General features: G+C 35.2%; 1 protein-coding gene across 2 annotated transcripts in view; it reads left to right on the plus strand.

Annotated features, from left to right (window-relative positions):
* Nucleotides 1-19,075, plus strand: part of LOC149088416 (semaphorin-2A-like) — a 271,083-nt gene that overhangs the window by 83,537 nt on the left and 168,471 nt on the right. Inside the window, exon 1 of one of the 2 annotated variants that reach the window (XM_089247503.1) lies at nucleotides 13,486-14,319. The exons of the other annotated variant lie outside the window; for it this stretch is intronic. Coding sequence (XP_089103629.1) covers nucleotides 14,190-14,319 — 130 coding nt within the window. The 5' untranslated portion in view covers nucleotides 13,486-14,189. Of the gene's footprint in view, nucleotides 1-13,485; nucleotides 14,320-19,075 lie in introns of those variants that run through there. 2 annotated transcript variants of the gene reach the window in all.

The raw sequence follows: 19,075 nt of genomic DNA on the forward strand, positions 1-19,075 counted from the left end.
TCCTTACCCCCTATTTTATCTTCCATTTTCTACCCCCTTAAGCCATACGAAACTGAAGAGGGTCCTCAATTTTTTCTTACTTGTACTCTTTCTTCTTATATATTTTTAAATTGATTATGTCAAGAGTTTGTGCGGGGCGTACGGTGAGAAATGGCGTCAAGAAATCGGGGCTTGCTGTATTAGAAAAGAAGAAGAAAAAAAGATCAAAGAGAAGAACGGAACACGCGTTATTTTAGTCCATATATTTTGCTATTTTATTAATGATAACATACAGGGTGTTTGCGAAGCTGAGATAAAGAAACGTGTGGAGGCTGAGGAATAAATGATCAATTCTTCCCAAGCGCGGAAAGAGAGTTTTCTTCTTTCATTTTCGTTAAATTGCCCGCACATGTACTCGGAATAGAGGAAAAATCGGCAAACATTTCAATCAAACGTCAAAATCGAGCTTATGATTGTTTTCATGACTTCGTAACATGAACGTCATATTTTCTGCTTTAAACACCACACCTACATCAATGTTCCTGAGCAGTTATGAGATTTCAACGGGACTCGGGCTTTCCGACAACAATAACCGGATAACAATTATATTCGAAAAAATACCGTTTGCAAATTCGGTGACTATACATCCCGTTTGGTCAAATGGAACCAATCGTAAACGGGTATTCGCAAAACGTGTGACAACTTTTGTTTTTCTTTCGTACATAACTGGCTGTAAAATGTTCAACAGTTCGGGGTTTTTTTTTTTTTAATTCTAAAACAGGACCTCTTCCCCCCCCCCTTTAGGGCTAAAATGCTGCATTTGTTTATTCATTCATTGCGGGCGTTAAAATGAAACTGTCTAATGTATATCATGAATTACTTTTTTTAATGTAAACAATACGTTGCATGGATCCCTTGAGAAAGCCTCTCGGAAACCAAAATTTGACCTTCACCGTAGGTAGGCCAATAAGAAGGTCATTTCTAAAAGCAGCTCCACACGTATATGGATCACAAGGAATAGTACGGGCCGATTACGGAGCGCGGAAATGTTTGTCAATAAGGGAGGGAGGACGAAACAAACACCTTTTCTAGCCTCCTCCATAGTCGTGCAGCCGGATAACGATAACTTACCGTGAGAAAAGTAAGTTTGATTAAAAATTAGCTTCAGAATGCACAAAATAAAATTGATATCATTAATCTGAAGTCCCGATAACTATAAATGAATTTTTTCCCCATGTTATGATATTGGTTCTTTGGAAAAGTGATAACAATATACCCGAATGATAATATTATCCATTATTTTAATAAGCGGTGTCAACTGTACGAATAATTTCTCCATTAGAGATATTTTTATTGTAAACACAAATTGAAAAATTTAAACATATCTTTTGATACTGCGGAACACCGGTTGGAAACCTTTAGTCTAGAGACCAGTACAGTAAAACCCTTCTTAACGGACACTTCTCAGATGCGGTCACCCCTCTTTCCCGACCAAATAATAATTTCCCCTTATACAATAAAAGTATGCATTTGAAACCAATGACGAACGGTCACTCCTCTTTTACGGGAGAATTTTTTTGTCCCGCTGGTGTCTGCAAAAGAGATTGGTTTTACTGTATTTCACAGAGTGGGTAATATTAGCCATTGGGATTCTGGAATGGACCGGAAGGGCAGTAGAAGCCGTAGAAATACATTGGCCGTTATGGGTTGGTTTAGCAAAAGAGGGTGGTGTCAATAAAAAAAAAACTTTTCTGGGGAAGCAGCAAGGAGAGAAATAGGTTTTTATGACTGTGCTGTACATTGATCATGTAACTCTTGGGTAACTTATGGGTTCTTTAGAATGGGCATTACTCGACAGGTTTCATGGATCATGGAGGTTCTGACACAGTGACGTCAAAGATGTTCTATCAAGGACATGGAATGCAATTGTTTCTAAAATACGAATTTTGCTTTAAGAAATGCTTGGAATATCGAAATTATTGCAATGGTTTCGCGAGAAAAAAAACAGGGGGTGAGTAACGCTGACGTGTACGGCAACGGAAGATACCAGCAGTAAAATAAAATTAACTATATTGTACATTAAACCGATTAATGTTTTTTGGTTCATTTTTGTTTTTTCCGCTTTTAACCAAATGCAGACAAAAAATTTCGATTTATTCCTATCGGCAAATTCGCCGTATTTATTTCGCTATCGCATTTCGTTACCAAACATTTCGATTGAGGTATTTTTTCTATTGTATAAAACAAGCATCCATAAAAATTATGCGGGAGAATAAATATTGCTACCTGGGAGAGACATTTGTTATATGTGGATACCCGGATTTATTTCAAGAATATTCATGCTTTTGTAGTATATTTGAATATGGATGTACCGTATTCAAAACGTGTTTAATGGATCTGTCAATCGATCATCTCTCGGGTTTCCATGAACTTCCTCATCTGTGTTAGTTCATACCTGCGTATTAAATATGTATTCAATGACTACGTGAATTTCTGTTAAAAAAGGAATTGGATGTGATGGCAAATAGGGTGAATTTGTAAGAAAAATTTTAAAAAAGATATAAACAAAAGTTGTGGGTGATTGTATTGTCATGTCATTCGTTTTAAATATCGTTTTCCCTCTGAACAAGAATGAACGGGGGGAAAAATCTTCTCTACAAAAACATTTTCCTCGTTTGGACATGAAACTGCAATCCTGGAAACATAACGGTGAACGGGCTGGTAAGAGATTCGTAACCTGTTGTCACTCGATGTCAGATGGATGAATTTGACGTTAAGGTTTCTGACTATATTCACGACAGTGATGTTTTATGCCTCTAAGGCAGGGCGCACACTGGAGAGATACTGCAAGCGATGCAGCATGCAACTCAACGCGGATTGGTTGAAAGAAACCACAAATTCAGGTTTTTAACTAATCCGTGTCAAGTTGCATACTACTACTACTACTTAACCATTCATGCACCTCGTGCACATTCCTCTACAGCATTTCTAACGAACAAGTTGCATGCTGCATCGCTTGCAGTATCGCGCCAGTGTGCAACCAGCCTTAGGTCATTGAATGTTTCTCATGGAATTCATAAAGCTAAACATGGTGCATATGATCTGTACACATGTTCAAACATGTGTTACCGCCTCACAACTTTGCTTCAGGCCAATATTGCTTCGTGCACAGATTCATATAAAAACTGTTCTCTGTAGTGCGCGAATCTGACGATCGCGTAGAGGCGATTTTCTATGAATTTTCAGAAATAATTTCTAATTCTAATAATTGAAAAAGAGCTATTGACATTTTACCGGCAAAGTATGACATCAAGCACTCTATAGAATATCTGGTTTCAGGCAAAATATACGGGCTCTTTCACGGATAGTGTCCGAAAGGAATGAAAACTCTGCGGTTGATTCTGAAGCAGTGCTCTCCAAAATTTTTTACTTGCAGACCGATGAAATTTAGTGAACAATTTCCGCTACCGTCAGAGAAATAAATGGCGAACCGGAGGGAAATTTCCTAACATTCCGGCTTACTAGTACTGCATTATTACGCCTAGGAGAAACAGCATGCGTGAAAGTTCTTTGTTCACGCTCGCCGAAACACCTGCTGCTACGTATCGAATGATTTTGAAACTATTTGTTATGATTCTTCAAGTGTTTGTTGTTTTAAACCGGTGTACATCATCTATATATATATATATTTATTTATTTATTTTATGCTGCACACCAGTGTGAATTTTATGCTGCACAGTACTGGTTACTATGTTTTTAAGCTTGCCGCAGAATTTCAACGATTAGTTTTCGGTGTGCTGAATATGAAAAAAAGTTGAACTTGAAACAATATATAGGCAATAGGATATTTTGCTGCCGACTACCCAATTAGCATGTGCAATTTTCTTTTTTACTTCTTGTAGTTGTGAAAGCAGTGTGTGTGGTTCCAGTGCAACAATAACACGCTCTATTATTATAAACAAGATAGAAGCAGCTGACTCATGCTGCCACCTGTTGAATAAAAATAAAAGTATTTGTCAAGATCCTTCAGGTGGCATTGATTATTATTTCAAACTGGTGTGCAGCACGAAAATGAAATATATGTGGTATGATATTATATATTATTTATTTTATAAAGCTGCACACAACGGTGTAAATTTCATGCGCTACAATACCGGCTATTATGTATCGATGTTTGCCGTAAAATTTTGGCAATTACTTTCCGGTGTGTCGAATTTAAAAGTGTGCAAACTGAACTGGCAATAACAGCTGAATAACACTGCTCTTATAAATATGTTATAAATGATATATAATATTATTTAAATGATTATTTTTGGTATCTTTGCAAGTGTTTACAACTTTTGAGACAATTATTTCAAAGTGACGAGAATCAAGAATAATTTTAATTACTGCTAAAACTACTTAATCCGTTTTTTTTCTGATTGGAGCCACTACAAACTATTTTCCTTTTGTTATTTATATTATTTTTGTATTTTATATTTTTAAATATTATTTTAAAGAGGAGTCACCGTCACACACACAACCGAGTTTCCCCTTATTTGCTGATATTTTTTCACTGTTTTTTATTGGACTGAATATAACACATAAAAAATACATTTAAAACAACTGAGAAAAACCCAAAATGACATAACGATGACACAGACACTCTGTGACCTTACGGGTCTTAAACTAAAATCACCCTTCGTGACGCATACCGTTATTGCCGACTTGATGTACATCTCATGATTGTACCTTCCAAATACAGTATTAATGCACGAACTGCATTCCATTCGATGCTTTCTATCAGACAACGTTTCTCTCGTCTGAGATTCAGTTCCTACTCACATATTATGGTCAATGATAAATGATACTACTTTGATCACACCATGAGATGAATGAAGATATAAAAATAAATGCAATTGCTCTATCTTTTCCCATAATAAGGAAATATATTAGAAAACATTTTTAGTTTTGTTTTCGGAAATTATTCATAATGAACGAGTTATTTGTGGTTTTATGTCTATCGGGAACTCGTTTTCAATCTTCTTAAGTACACATCATTTTTTTCTTTTCTATCCGCCGTAGATGTGCTGATAGAAGTGGTCATGAAACAGCATATTGATGTCATGAGCAGTTTTTTTTCCTTTTTTAGAGTAAGATCTACATCTCGTTCTAAGGATGGGCCATCACGCAAACTCTTCTTCTTCTATAACAAACACCACCAACACTTTCTGAGGCACATTCTCATCTCTTTTTTTTTTCTTTTCTCGTTTGGCGTTGTGTTATCCTTTAAACGACTTTTTCCCAAGGAAAGATTTTTTTTCCTCTCTCCCTTTCTCTTCTTTTGACGGCGAACATCGGTGGCTGATAGAGCTCTTAATCACCATGGAGGCATTAACACAGATGTCAATTATCCGCCGAACGCCCAGCCTCCGACATTTCGCTATTTCTTTTTTTTTTCTTTCATCACTATTTTCTCTTTTTTTTACTCTATCCCTTACTCAAAAAGAATAGTTTTCCCGGGATGAAGAAGAGGATAGCCAAAAGGTATTCTTGTTTCTGAGGCTATTTTTATATATATATATATCTTCGAAACTATATCCTGATCCGCCCTTCTTTTTTTTTTTTTGTCTTTCTTTCTCTTCCTCATCCAAATGGTCCAGATACTTTGCCTGTAATGACGATGGGCACGAAAACAACAAATTTTTGAAAACAGAAAAAAGTTTCTAGGAATCAAATAAGGCAAAGAAACATGGGATAGAGTAAGAAAAGAAAAGATGTGGGAGAACTTACTTTGCCTCTCGGTGAAAGTGTAAATCTATTCCAGGTGTTAAAATGTCCTTACTCCCACATAGGATATACACACACATTTTTTTTCTCCATTCTGTCGCCGTAGTGCCTTAACCATCCTCTCCCTCTTCAACTTTCTATCCTTTTTTTTACCAACTTCTACCTGGATTTGTCCAGGACACGCAACTTCTATCTCTCTCTCGTTACTTTTCTTTTTTGTTTTGAGTTTTATTTTATTCTTTTTTTACTTCTTTAGTCTATTAGCGAGTTAAGTGGGAGTTCCGTATCAGGGTTACGTATCTTGTTATTTGTTCTTTTTAACCTTCCATTTTCTGGTGTAGGTCTATTTGTTTCTCGTTTCCGCTTTCTTGAAAATTTTTTCCTATTTCGGATATTTTAAGAGAAGGATGTTGTATATTTCATCAATATATATTGGAGAATTCCACGAGCAATGTTGATCAGGACGTAATTTCAGAATTAGAAGGAGGAAAAACATTAGCAGATTCTATGGAATTTTATTATGCTATTTTTGTCAAAATCATTTCTATAAGAAAACCAACTTTATAAATTTAAAAAATTAGAGTAAGAATGTTGTAAAAGATTTTCACTCGCTCACCAGTTTCAAATTCATACATGTACTTTAACTCATGCAGGCACCATGGCCGATACATATTAAACTTTGCGCTAAAATTTTGTCGTTTGGTTTATATTCATTTTTAGCTTCAAATGCACCATTTGCTCAAACATTATCTGCATATTCTTCACACTAACCATGTGATCATCAAGCATTTTGATTCGATTCTGGAAAAAAATCAGACCAGACAACTATTATGACAGGTGTTTTTTAACACTAGAACGACTGGAATTCGAAGTATCCTAACGCTAGACGACGGAGAAAAACTCCACATAAATCAATATTCTTCACCGATTTTTTTTCTGAAACTACACATATTCAATTTCTTTATCATATTTTTGTCATAAATCTTTTTCATTCACATTTTTTTGAATTTAGGACACAATATCTTGTTGTATGACAAACACTAATCTTGTATTTTGTTGATACCTTGGTAGGGGTTTTGATTGTAGTTCTTTCAGTTTTTGTGTTGCGATACTTAATTTTCACTTGAAAGTCCACTGACAAGTATAATACGAGTGGGAAATTTGAGAAGAGAATTGCATGTGCGGAATGAAAAACCACGAATAGCCGCCAAATCCTAAGAAATGTAAAATTCATACGGAAGGCAGGTTTCGATGACGATCGCATTGTGCAACGAATAAATTAACTTTCAGAAAACACCAACGGCACTCACTAGCAGAACAATCAAATTTCATAATGTCTGGCAGAAGTAGTGATCATGAAGAAACTGTGGATAGTGAAAGTTATTGAGCCATTCGCCGCCAACCTTCAATGCACAATACTGTGGTAATTCGGCATAGGTTCTCTGTGGTTGATAATAAATATTCCATTATCACTGAATAATTCCGTATCAATGCACATAAATTTTACATCGTGGTGTTTCTTCAATTATGGCAAATGGCATGGGTTTTGAAATTAGCAACAAACAAGGAATTCAATCTATTTCCCAGATTTCCTCCCATGCACTGATTGAATTAGAAACACATCTTCTAACACAGCAACAGATATATCGATCATTTTTTTATATTCTCATCAGTTGAAGAATAAACGGATGATTTTTCAAAAGAAAGTAAAATAAAGGTTAGTAGCTCGGAAGCGAGAGAAAATGTATTTGTTTGCTCAGTCAAAACCGTGATACGTGGTAAAATCATGCCCCCCAGCACATCTTCCAGCATTGGCCCCTTGGCAGAGATGTTTCGTGGGCCCTGGACGATGATTTTATAACAGTGTTTCTATCACCACCTAAAATTTTCCATCCCCTAAATTTTGCCGCCAGAGCAGTTGCTTCTTTGCCTTTCTAATTGATTCCGGTCCCGCACAGCCTTGCGATCACGGAATGTATACAGATTGCATTACAATTTTGTAAGTCTTGCATATCATTTGGAAATTCAACCCTTACACCGATTTCTCTCATGGAAAAGCCTGCTTTTCCGAAATTTTTTTCCACAATTTCAGAAAGCAACTGCTTTACTATATATGGCTTACCAAACTACAGTACCCAGTACAGAAACGGACGCACATTTGCTATCATAGGTTGCGTACAAAAATTTCGGTGTACCACTTCAACATTTTGTATGATTCTTAGTTCTATTGGTCGTCAAACACTCACAGTGTTTGTGTGAAATTTTCCGTTAATGAGTACAATTTTCCTTTCCGTTACCACGTTAGACAGGTTCCGTTTAATCCAGGTATGTTTTTGGCACTGAAATCACGGGACCATGATTTTTTTCTGTTGAAGACAGGTTTCCGCTCGATACATTAAAGACAGGTTTTACTGTATTTGAAATCTCCTCATAGAGAGCCCTTCAACGTATACGAATTCTGAAAGGGAAGGAATCCCATATAATATAATTCCTGTATTGACAACTTACATTTGAAAAATTGAGAAAGAGTGGAAGTGTATAATCGAATCAAAAATTTTCAACATACTATCCAAAGGGGTAAAATGTTTGAAACTATTTAATGCAAGAGGAATGATAAATCTTTCTACAAGAATTTGCACATCAAATTATCCTTATACGATGTTGTAAAATCCCTCTACTTCTTCATCCTCCCCCTTTGTTCCTTTTCAATATCCAATTGGATTTGCTGCCGGTATCACCCTTTCTTCTCTCAAATATAACCCACGCGAACAACACGGGCCTCAAATACACATCCATATTCTCCTGTTTTAAATCGGTCATTCGTACTTGTTTGCTTAAAGCATAATGCGCGTATTTCGAGAGAAGGGGGGGGGGGTAGGAGAGAAAATTCGAGCAAAAGAGGGTGGGAGGGTTTTCTGAAACGAGGAAGGTCTTGTTAATTCGTTTATGCAAACGAAGAGAGAGAGAGAGAAGTTCGCCCAGGGCCATCGTGATCAGTTAGAAGCCGTCGTCGACGAACGACGTCATCGGGTTTGAGTAAGCATTTTGCTGAACTTCGTGAGAGAGAGAAAGAGAGCACTTATTAAATATCGCAAGGAGGCACGTGAATAGCTTTCGTCGGATGGAAGAGGTTCTTGGAGGTTCGTGCACGGTTGAGGGATTCCATGTTCTTGAAGACTCCGGGAAGAGTTTCTTTGAAGGTGCAAGACACAGAAAGAGAGAGGATTGTAGAGGGGTGGGACTTAAGAAGGCTTGTCATCAATCACTAATCGTATTTGAGTTGAGAGTAGCAAGTTCTCTTATCTTTTTTTTCCCCCCCTCTCTCTCTCTCTTCTTCCGAAATCAACTTTTCCGTTCGTATGTGTGTCAGAGAAAGTTTCCTTCTTTTGAATCAAATCGAATCAAACTTCCTGTGATTAAACAGAGGAGCAACTCGAAGTCGGTCGGAATCCCTGCCGTTATGTGTATATATCGTCAGCGAAATTTAATAACATTTCGGAGTTGAAAAAAAAAATTTAACTGCTGTAACAATTATTTATTCCCAAGGCTTTAACACTCACACGGAGTTTCCCTTCACCGTCATGAAAAAGTGTTTTTGGCAGATAAATTAATGTGCTCGCACTTTTTCCCCTCGTGGGAGCTCGAATCTTAACTAAGCATTGCAATTCCTTCCATAAAAAGGAATAATTTGAATAGAAACGATAAAATCACTGTAGTCGAAATTCTGAAATGTATCTGCCATGAAAAAAGGTTCCTTTGAGTAAAAGATAAATTAAATACTGGTAAAATATTGATTCATTTTATTCTTTAAACGTATGAGGTTCTTCTGATACTACCCTTAAAAAGGTATATTAAAAAGTTGTTTAAATTAAAAAAATTATTATTATTCCACAGTTTATTTATAACGGTGAACCATTTGGTTGAAAAGAGAAATACGGTATAATTTCTGAATAGTGTTTAAAAACCTCTTGTGTGTTCCATCGATATTTTTATTTTCCTAAAAAGAGATTTTTTTTGATAGACGATAAACGCCACGGAAAATGAAGGGTGAACCAACCGTCATCAAACTTTTTGAAAATTGATAGAAATTGAACAAATGATTGTGCAGGATACTGTAGTGATTCCAGTCAAAACTCATGTGAGGGATTCTGATTTTTTTTTTTAAACGAAAACAAAAACTAGCAGAACATTTTGTATAGTGCGGGTGTGGTTCTGTCATCTTATTCTCCGTATGAAATTTTAATTTTTTATCCGCGTGTACGAGATTGTCTGAAGCTGCTGATACTCTCGCTAATTACGTCAGCAATCCCTTATTAGCCAAACTCAATTTGGAAGAACTTCTCAAGTTTTGGGGATGGACCTCGTTCTCAAAAATAATTTCATTTGCATAGCTATGCTTCTTATGGTGAGGGGCATACCAATCCTCATAGATGAGGTTATGAACTGTTTTTTATGTATATTCTATTACGAAAAAAATAAATGAATAAAATTTTGATGCGTATTTGATGATATGAATACTCTTTCGACGATTTATTTGATTTTTACGATTCGTAAAACAGTCTAATGACTGTCATATTTAGAATGTTTGCCGAAGTTTTAGTTCTTGAACATTAACTTTGATCTTTGATCATGATGCCCCTACCCCATAAAATGAATTGACAGGACTCAATGCCATTGGCCCGGAATAGATAGATTTCATTATTTATGTTTTTACACAATAGGTTTGGATCTCACAAAGAGTTGTTGCCTAAAGGGCCAATCGGGCAATAATCGGGATATTATTGCAACCACTTTTCTTGATGGTAGATTACACATAACTCAAAAAGTTAGTGGATCATGTACTTGAAAGTGTTTTTGAATTCTCTATCCAATTTTTTTTTATTAACAGAATTGGGAAAGATCCCCTCTCCTCATTTTATGATAAGGATAGTAATTACTTGATACACGATTAATTTCATAATTAAAAAAAAAATTTTAAGTATTTTTTTTTTATCATTTTAGTTGCTTTTTTTTTAGTTTACCTATATTAATTTCGTTTATTTTTTTTTCACAGGTAAGTTACGTTGAATCATGCATGCATTACTTGTTATATGCATCTGAAGCTGATGTGAAGGTGAATTCAATTTTTTTTCTGCAATATTCTCTCGCATAATGTTATTAGAAAATTAATCTTACGAAACATTTATCCACATTAAATTCAAATTAATTTTTCTTTGAAAATTGCATTTTCTCCTCGTAAAGTTTTTTCTTTTCAATGTGTGCACGAAAATGTGTTTTTTTCCTCTCTTTTTTTTTCCTATCATTAGTTTTTTTAAAGTATTAATATAAAAACATTCTGTACTTTATTAAACTTTTGAACGTGCTATTTGATGGTATATTATGACACTAAATTTCTTAGGGTGGGCACCGCAGTCGGAAAAAAATATCAATATAAACGCATGTAAACGCGTGCTCCCCAGGGTAAAATTTAACTTATAGCTAGTAAGGCCACAATCAAGGTTCAGGTTTTGCATGGTACTTATGAACGAATTATATGTTTGTGCAGTAACTATATATAAATTAAAATTCGTTTTATGGTAAAATAGGCTAATATAAAAATTATGGAAATGATAATATAGTTCATACACTCACCTTGTAAATTTTTTTTCAACTTATACGTTACTAGCTATAATGCACTGAAAGTATTAAAGAAGTGAAAAAATATTGTAAAGGCATATACACGTCTGAAACGCATTGGTAGGGAACCACGGTAACCAAAGTGAACATTCCGGAAGTGATTGTTAAGGCCCAGGAACCATTGTTGCCCGACAGTTTTTCGCCCATTTCGGGCATTTGCCCTGCTCTGACGAACTTTTAAAGTAGCCTATCATTAGAATCGGGTCCCGTTTGGTATATATGCAAAATTTGGCGACGATCGATCTAAAATTGTAGATTTGTATTGAGAACATGCACACACACAGACAGACAGACAAAAAATCAATTTTATATATATATATAGATATAAATAGAAAATACAGTAAACACCGCAGTCGGAAAAAAAATCGTTTAACATAAGAGTTGCATTTGAGGATAAAATTTGACTTTCTGTGTTTGCTATATTCAAAATTCTTAACATTTTCTTGCATTCTAGAAATGAATATCTGTTGTAAAATGTATCCTTAATGCTCAGAAAACATTATGAATATTTTAAATGCTGTTCATTTCGATGTTTTTGGCTGTTATTTGATAATTTTCAAAGTCAATGTCTTGTAGGTTAAGTTTTTTAAAAAAAAATTAAAGGGCCGAAGAGCTTTAAGATCGTTTTCTAAAAACTAGGTCTGGTCCGATTAATCAGATTGGTTAATCGATCACTTGTTAATCGCAGTTAAAAACTTATCCTATGTTATACCCATAGCTTCTATCGCGCCTTGGACAATTCCATCGCCCACCGGGGGGCGATATTCCCCACTTTGGGAAACACTGGAAGATACCGATTATATGTCTTTACACATTATGTTTGTATACATAACATTTTGCTATGTGAACATGTTTAAAAACATTTTAATAAGTATTTTGATCACATTTTTCGACAATTTGATTCAGCGAAAACTGACAATTTCATTTCAGACCAAAATATATTGTCTCCCTATTTGTTTATATTTTTTTTCTTGGAAGGGTCAGCTCCTTTCCTCACAAGTACCATTTGAGAGGAATTTTTAGGCAAACAAGTATGATTGAAAGTAGTTTTTAAATCAGGACTAACCTAATATATGTAATATATGTAATATAATAGTATAATCGATTTTTTAAAAAAAAGCACAACAAGTGAAGAAATTCCAGGTTTCGACAAAATTATGTTTGGCACATGAAATTATACAGGAGTTAAAGAACAGTGGAACCTCGTTTATACGTCGCTCAGCTATACAATTTTCACGTTTATACGACGTTCGGCTTCGGTCGCAATCGATTCCAATACATTTTAATGTTAAAACTTTTTAATTTTAATGTTCATTTATTCGACACAAAACCTCGAAGTTTTCACTTCGACTCGAACTCCGAATCTTTTGAAAAAATTCATATTTTTTTCGCATTTGATGGATATCATTTATATCCATATAACGCAAGCATTGCAGCAGTTAATCCAAAAAATACGATGCTTAATTTCACGGTATAATATGTTGCATTATGTTTTTGCAAAGAACTATCTTGAAGGGGACGACTCCAATGCCTTCAAAATCAGATATTTAACGCAGGCCTTTATCTATTGACACGCTTGCCAAAATATATCTTTATGGGTGATCATAGAATCACGCAATAAATCGTCGGTAAGATAAAGAAAATTTGATTAAATCATTTCTGGGGATGACACATCGTTTATTTTATTGCTACTTATTATTATTATTTCTGTGTTTTGCGTAACCATTCAAACGATTCAGTGATTGAGAGAGAGCGGGAGCGTCAAAAAGTCTCTCTTTAGGTTTTCATTTTAGACCCAGAGAGAGAGAGAGAGAGAGAGCGTCTGACGGTGTGTTGTGTCCACCTGCCCATTTTACCACTAAACGAACAGTGTCAGTGTGTAGAATAGGTGTCCGCTGGATCTCTTGTGCGAAATCCCATCGATCGTATACATACGTCACGGACTCCGGGGCTTTGTCATTGGTTGGTTTGAGTCGGCGGGAGCAGCTGGGATGCGAGGCTTTTCCATCAACCGAATTTCCTACCGGAGACTGTGAGCGAGAAAGAAAGAGAGAGAATTTCACACACACACACCAACCAACATCTCTCACTCACTGGCACTAGCATTAGACTACGGAATCACAGCGTGGGGTAACAAACCCCCTATAACACGAGGAGCTCTTCCAGTGGTGGCACAACGTCGCTCTCGCTGTCTCTCTCTCTCTCTCGCTTTTCTATCACATCGGGAGTTTTGTTTTTTTACTATTTCTATTTTCCTCTCGGTCGAGGTTGCCTTGCATTTCCTTCCGTCTCTGACTGAATCCACCACCGTCGTTGAACACTCGTGTTGTCGGTTACAATTGAACCGTCTCCCGGTAGCGGATTGACTGGCAGGTAACTGAGGAACTGTGTGTGATCACCTTTTTATTTTTCCCCTCCGTCAGCTTACGAGAATAGCAACCACGTGCTCCTCTTCACAAGTGATGTGAGTATCATCTTGTGAGAGTCAGAAAAAGAGCTTGTATTTTTCTAGAGGATGATTTTCTTTGCTGAACCTTTTGTTGTTTGTCACTTACTCGTAGTGTGACGAGACAAAACGAAAAATAAAACACTGTGTGACAATCTCGATTCATCCATCTATTCTGGAAGTTTTTTTAAAGGGTAAAAAACTATTCTCCTGTGTCATTATCATCATAACTCCTACCAGCTACGTGTGATTTTCAAGTCTGGATAGTTATGGCTAGGATCAGTATTTCACTAGGAACATTTGAGTGAATCGTTTGGGGATGATGTCGAATTTTGTGTATTCTCAATTTCTGCTGATATTGACAGTTGTGTTGTTTGATGAAACTGTGTGTGGATATAGACATAACTGGTATTCGTGGGCAGCTGTAGGCCACTTGAGACATCACAGGGGTAAGTGTTGTATGGACTTCATAAGTAATATTAAACAAAATGTGTTAGAAACCAATTTTTCCGATTATGAGTTAACTCAGATCAAAAAAAAGTGTCTGTATCACTATCATTTTAAAATTTACTTTCTAAGTTGTATTTGAATAGAACACTTAATTAAACGATGGAAAATGATGATGCTCGAATGTTGAGTTTGATTAATTTTTTTTTCAAGAGGATAAAAATTGTATATTTATACTGCCGCTTTAGTTAACTTACTCTAAAATATACTGTTTTACAGAAGTAATACCATATGTAAAAAATACCATAGTTGATCGAACTTTTTTTTTCTAATGCTCTTATGCGCTGATTGTTTTTCAATCAATTCGTCAAGGAGTCTCAAAAATTAATTTTCGAATGTTTGAGAAATTTATAAAACATTTAAATTGTATTTAACTTCAATTTTGAATTTAAATTAATCTTTGTACTTTTTTCGAAACTAAATGTGACATTAACTCGAACTAACTAACTTTTCGATATGACGTAAATCAATCAAAATGAAATATAATTGTAATCATAATCTTTTTATTTTCAAATCATATTTTATTCAACGTTATCACCAACTTGGAAAAAAATACAACCAAAAAGAGGTCAAAGATCCCATAACGGTCGTTAATACGATGTTACTGTGGTTGTTACAATAATTTCCACTGTAAAATAAAACTTATTAAAAAAATTTGTTAAATGTAATCAAAATTATGCATAAAATATTTGCACGGTACCTTATCATGAGTTTTATTTCTGTTTTTTTTATATTTTTATTTCCATCTGCACACTTGTTGAATCCATTTGGAATTTTACTAATTGTCATAAATTTATTATTATTTAATTAATGCTCTTTAAATGTGTTAATCATGAACTGAAGTAACTGAATTATGCAAAAAATTTTACTGAGAAGAGCATACCGAATTGATTTATATGCTAAGGTGTACAATATAAATAAGATAATTATCAATTTGAACTCATTAGTAACAAATATGGGACTCGCATTCTCGAATAAAGTATTTATACACATATATTTAAAAAAAAATTTTCTATTATTCTTGTATATTATTCGAGTATATGCTTACTCAAGCCGTTTATGAGTCATGTCGACTCCATATTTCCTAAGAATCTTTCTCATACATTTCGTGCATGGCTTTACACTTTTTGGTATACTGAAGGCAAAACATTGTAGATATTTCTTCATTAAAAGGGCAAATTTTTTGAGGTGTTTCTTTTAATTTTTTTTTTATAAAAGGTCAAGCTTTGGATTTTTCCCCGGGATCCCAGTTTCATATTCTCCTGATTTCTCTCTTGTGAATTTCATTTCAAGTATGTGTGGCCGTTTTTTTTTGTTTTTTTTTTTTGGAATGACAATCCATGGACTGAAATATAATTTAACTGAATGAATAATAGTATTAATATTAACTAAATATAACTGAATTTAAATGATCATTGAATGAGCCAAAACAAAAGAAAAAACCTCAATTTCCATTTTAAAGAAACCTATGTATCAAGTGCTTCAGTTTCTCGTTCTTCCAGCTGATTTTTGACTAGTATTTAAAAAAATCTAACACGGTAGCAGTTTTTGACCTGCAAGCATCAGGAATTGGTTGTTCTTTCATTTACGGGAAAAATTACTGATACCAAAATCCCTCACGGGCAATATAGTCGAACCGCGATTTAACGAATCGGAGGAAATCAACAATTTTATTCGTTGAAGTTGTTGTTGTTGGTTTTTTTTTTTGATATGCCCAACATTTTTATCAAATTCTATAGAAATTGTCTTTCTTTTCGCTAATCGAGAAACGCTTTCTCTTCAGATGACCCGTCATTTTTTACTTGTCAAGACTTGCAGCACAAGCTTGAAAAAAGCAACTTTATTTTTTTATTAAAATCTAAACATGTGGACAGCACAAGGTTCTTAAAATTTAAAATATTGGTGTACCCGAATTGGATACTTAAACCTTCCCTCGTGCATTCTGAATAACTTTATTGTCTCCTTTATTAAAAAAAAGAACAGACTGCTGTTCCCCCCTTTTTTTGTTTGTCTGCTAAGGGCTGAAGGTCAATTCCTTGGGAAATTTTGGGTGACGAGAAATAAGGAAAAAAAATCTAGATAGTTAAAAAAAATCGTTATATCGAGGTTTTTAATTCGTTTAATACGGTACAGATCTCTAGTTTCGCCGGAATTTCAGAAAAAAAAATTGTTAAATCAAGGAATTCGTTAAATACGAATCAGTTAAATCGGGATCCGACTGTATCCCATCCGAAGTACATGTCAGAGGCCTTTACATCCTGGAGCCGGAATCTTCAGCGAGTTCCCAGAACGGAATTTTTGACTGCTCCTCTGTAGTATATTTACAGTAAAAAACACACAAACATGTCCATGGATGGAGCTCTATCATCATTCCCCATGTAAGGGCATTCGTTTGTATATAGCGGTAATAATAATAGTAAAAGACTTTTCTTAGTTTCATTATTATTGTTGATGTCTTCTACATCCTAGTTTCCCGTTCGAATATTTTCCACAGGAATGAGCTTATTAAGTTGTTTATGATGATTCTTACCGAAAATAGCTCGTTTCAGAGGCAGTATCCCATCACATAAATATTGGGTAATAGTGTGTGATAATGGTGTGTGTGTATGTCTTTTCTTTGCACTAGGGGTAATTCACTATGGGTACTAGTTTTCGAGGTGAGCGTGTATGATTTTTCCGTATATTCGCATGGGTTTCCATCTATTCAGAGCATCGAATTTTGTCGCTATTACTCCGAAACATTAGGTTCTTTCTCTGATAGCCAGTACAACCACAGCAGTTAACAAATGGGTTCTAAGCGCGATAATGGCGTAATATCACAGGCAAATCGGTAAAGAATTGCAATGTTCCCAGAGTGATGTGGAACCAAGGATATATAAATATGGAAACAGCAAGTTTTGAGAAGCGCCCGGAAAACAACAAAATATCTGCGGAAGACCCCAAAGAACCAAGCACATCTGGGTTACCATCTCCATGAGAGATCTACAACCCTTCATAAAAGATGGGGTGTATTTCGAAATACGTACTGAATGCGATGTTGTTTAGTGAGCTAGAACAGAATGCTTCCGTCATTATAAGGAATGATTCCGGTTTTGAATAACGTTTCTTGAACATGAAAAATCCATTTCGCTTTCCCCTTCTAGCCCCTTGAAGCGGTTGATTCATCGATTACCTAAAGGAATAATACAAAGCGCACAATTTTTATTTTTGTCAGTCTCACGAGATGATGGGTACACAAATTCCATCGGATATATTCTCCATGTATGTTATTGTAAACCTCAACCTCCCTAGTCTCTTTCCATCGTGCTCTATGTCTTCTCTTTCTGAATTATACGTAAAAGATCTTTAACAAACTCGAAAATTTTTGTTTATCGACAAAATACAAGAATTTGTGAGAAAGAAGGAGGAGTGGAATTGACAAATTTTTTTTCCTGGGAAAAAAAATTGAAGCAGTCGCGTAAGTTCGATGGATCCCTTGTCAACGTTGAAAATAATTTCCTCTCCTGTTTCATATCGATTCGTTCAGGTGAGTCGAAAAGAGGAGTTGAATCAATCGATTCGCTCGCTGCTGGCAAGAGACCGGTATCGTGCTGTTATCGCTGGCTCTAAAAAAGACGGCCTACAAGAAATGAAAATATATTTTCTTTTTTTCCTGTTTTTTTTTTCATACATGCGTACATATATACAGCCGTTGCGATATATTTTTTTTTTATTTTCCAATATTAGTAGTTCAATTTCCTTCGCGAGCTTATTTTATGTTTCTGTTCTTTTTCTGCACACACAAGTTCAACATTTGTCTTTCTTTATTCTCCCCCCCCCCTCCCCGATATTATATCGATAACTGAATTAATAAATGACAACTTACTAATTTTATTATCGGTTACGATGAATTTTCTTTATAAAGGGAACTTTCTTCAGAACAATTTTTTTTTCCTTCTCTCCGTAAGAAATGAAGAAAATACAGTTGAACTCGACAATACCGTCAAAACAAAATAAAATCAACCTCGCCTTTAACGGAAAGTAACGACCTCGGATATAGTGGCAAACTTTTATGGTGTTTTTAGGTATAGTGTTTGATAACTTTGTTTATCTGTCGTTTGCTATTATTTGTCTTTGTAACTAAGTTTGACTGTGCAAGAATTTTAGCTAAACGCAATGATGAATATTTTTCTACTCCTCAAATTGATAACTAAAGCAATCAAAACAAGACACGGCATGGAGCATGATTTTTTAAAAAAAACATAAAACGACAGTCGATCATTGCATAATTTCCGTCCATTGCTAGAAGCCATGGATTGCGTCCAGATGCTTTTTCCTTTGCCGTAAATCCATAGCGAGCTACGAGTACGTCTCCAAGGATGGGGATCCTTAATTCTGTTCAAAATCAATGCATTCATTATCTTTTTTAGAGCCACTGTAAGGTCAAAACTCATACTTACCGTTTTTTTATCAACGATTCTGATTTCAAAGATGGGTTGTGCAAGAATCTCACCGGGGACTGGCCTACTTTGTTCATTGCTATATTATTTATATCACGGTGTACCACAATAATCACTTTATGATAGTGTCTGATAATACTGCTCAACACTGATTTTGTTCCTAAGGATATTTCAGTGATTTTGGGGCGCTGATTCCGAATCTGTAAAGGTTTTGTCAGATTAGCTCTAATTTTTGAGTTAAAGTGAAAATTAAATTTCA

This window comes from Pholcus phalangioides, unplaced genomic scaffold, assembly GCF_987345545.1.
Source record: "Pholcus phalangioides strain wild (caught in Gottingen) unplaced genomic scaffold, Ppha-v1.0 ptg000003l_1, whole genome shotgun sequence".
Lineage (NCBI taxonomy): Eukaryota > Metazoa > Arthropoda > Arachnida > Araneae > Pholcidae > Pholcus > Pholcus phalangioides.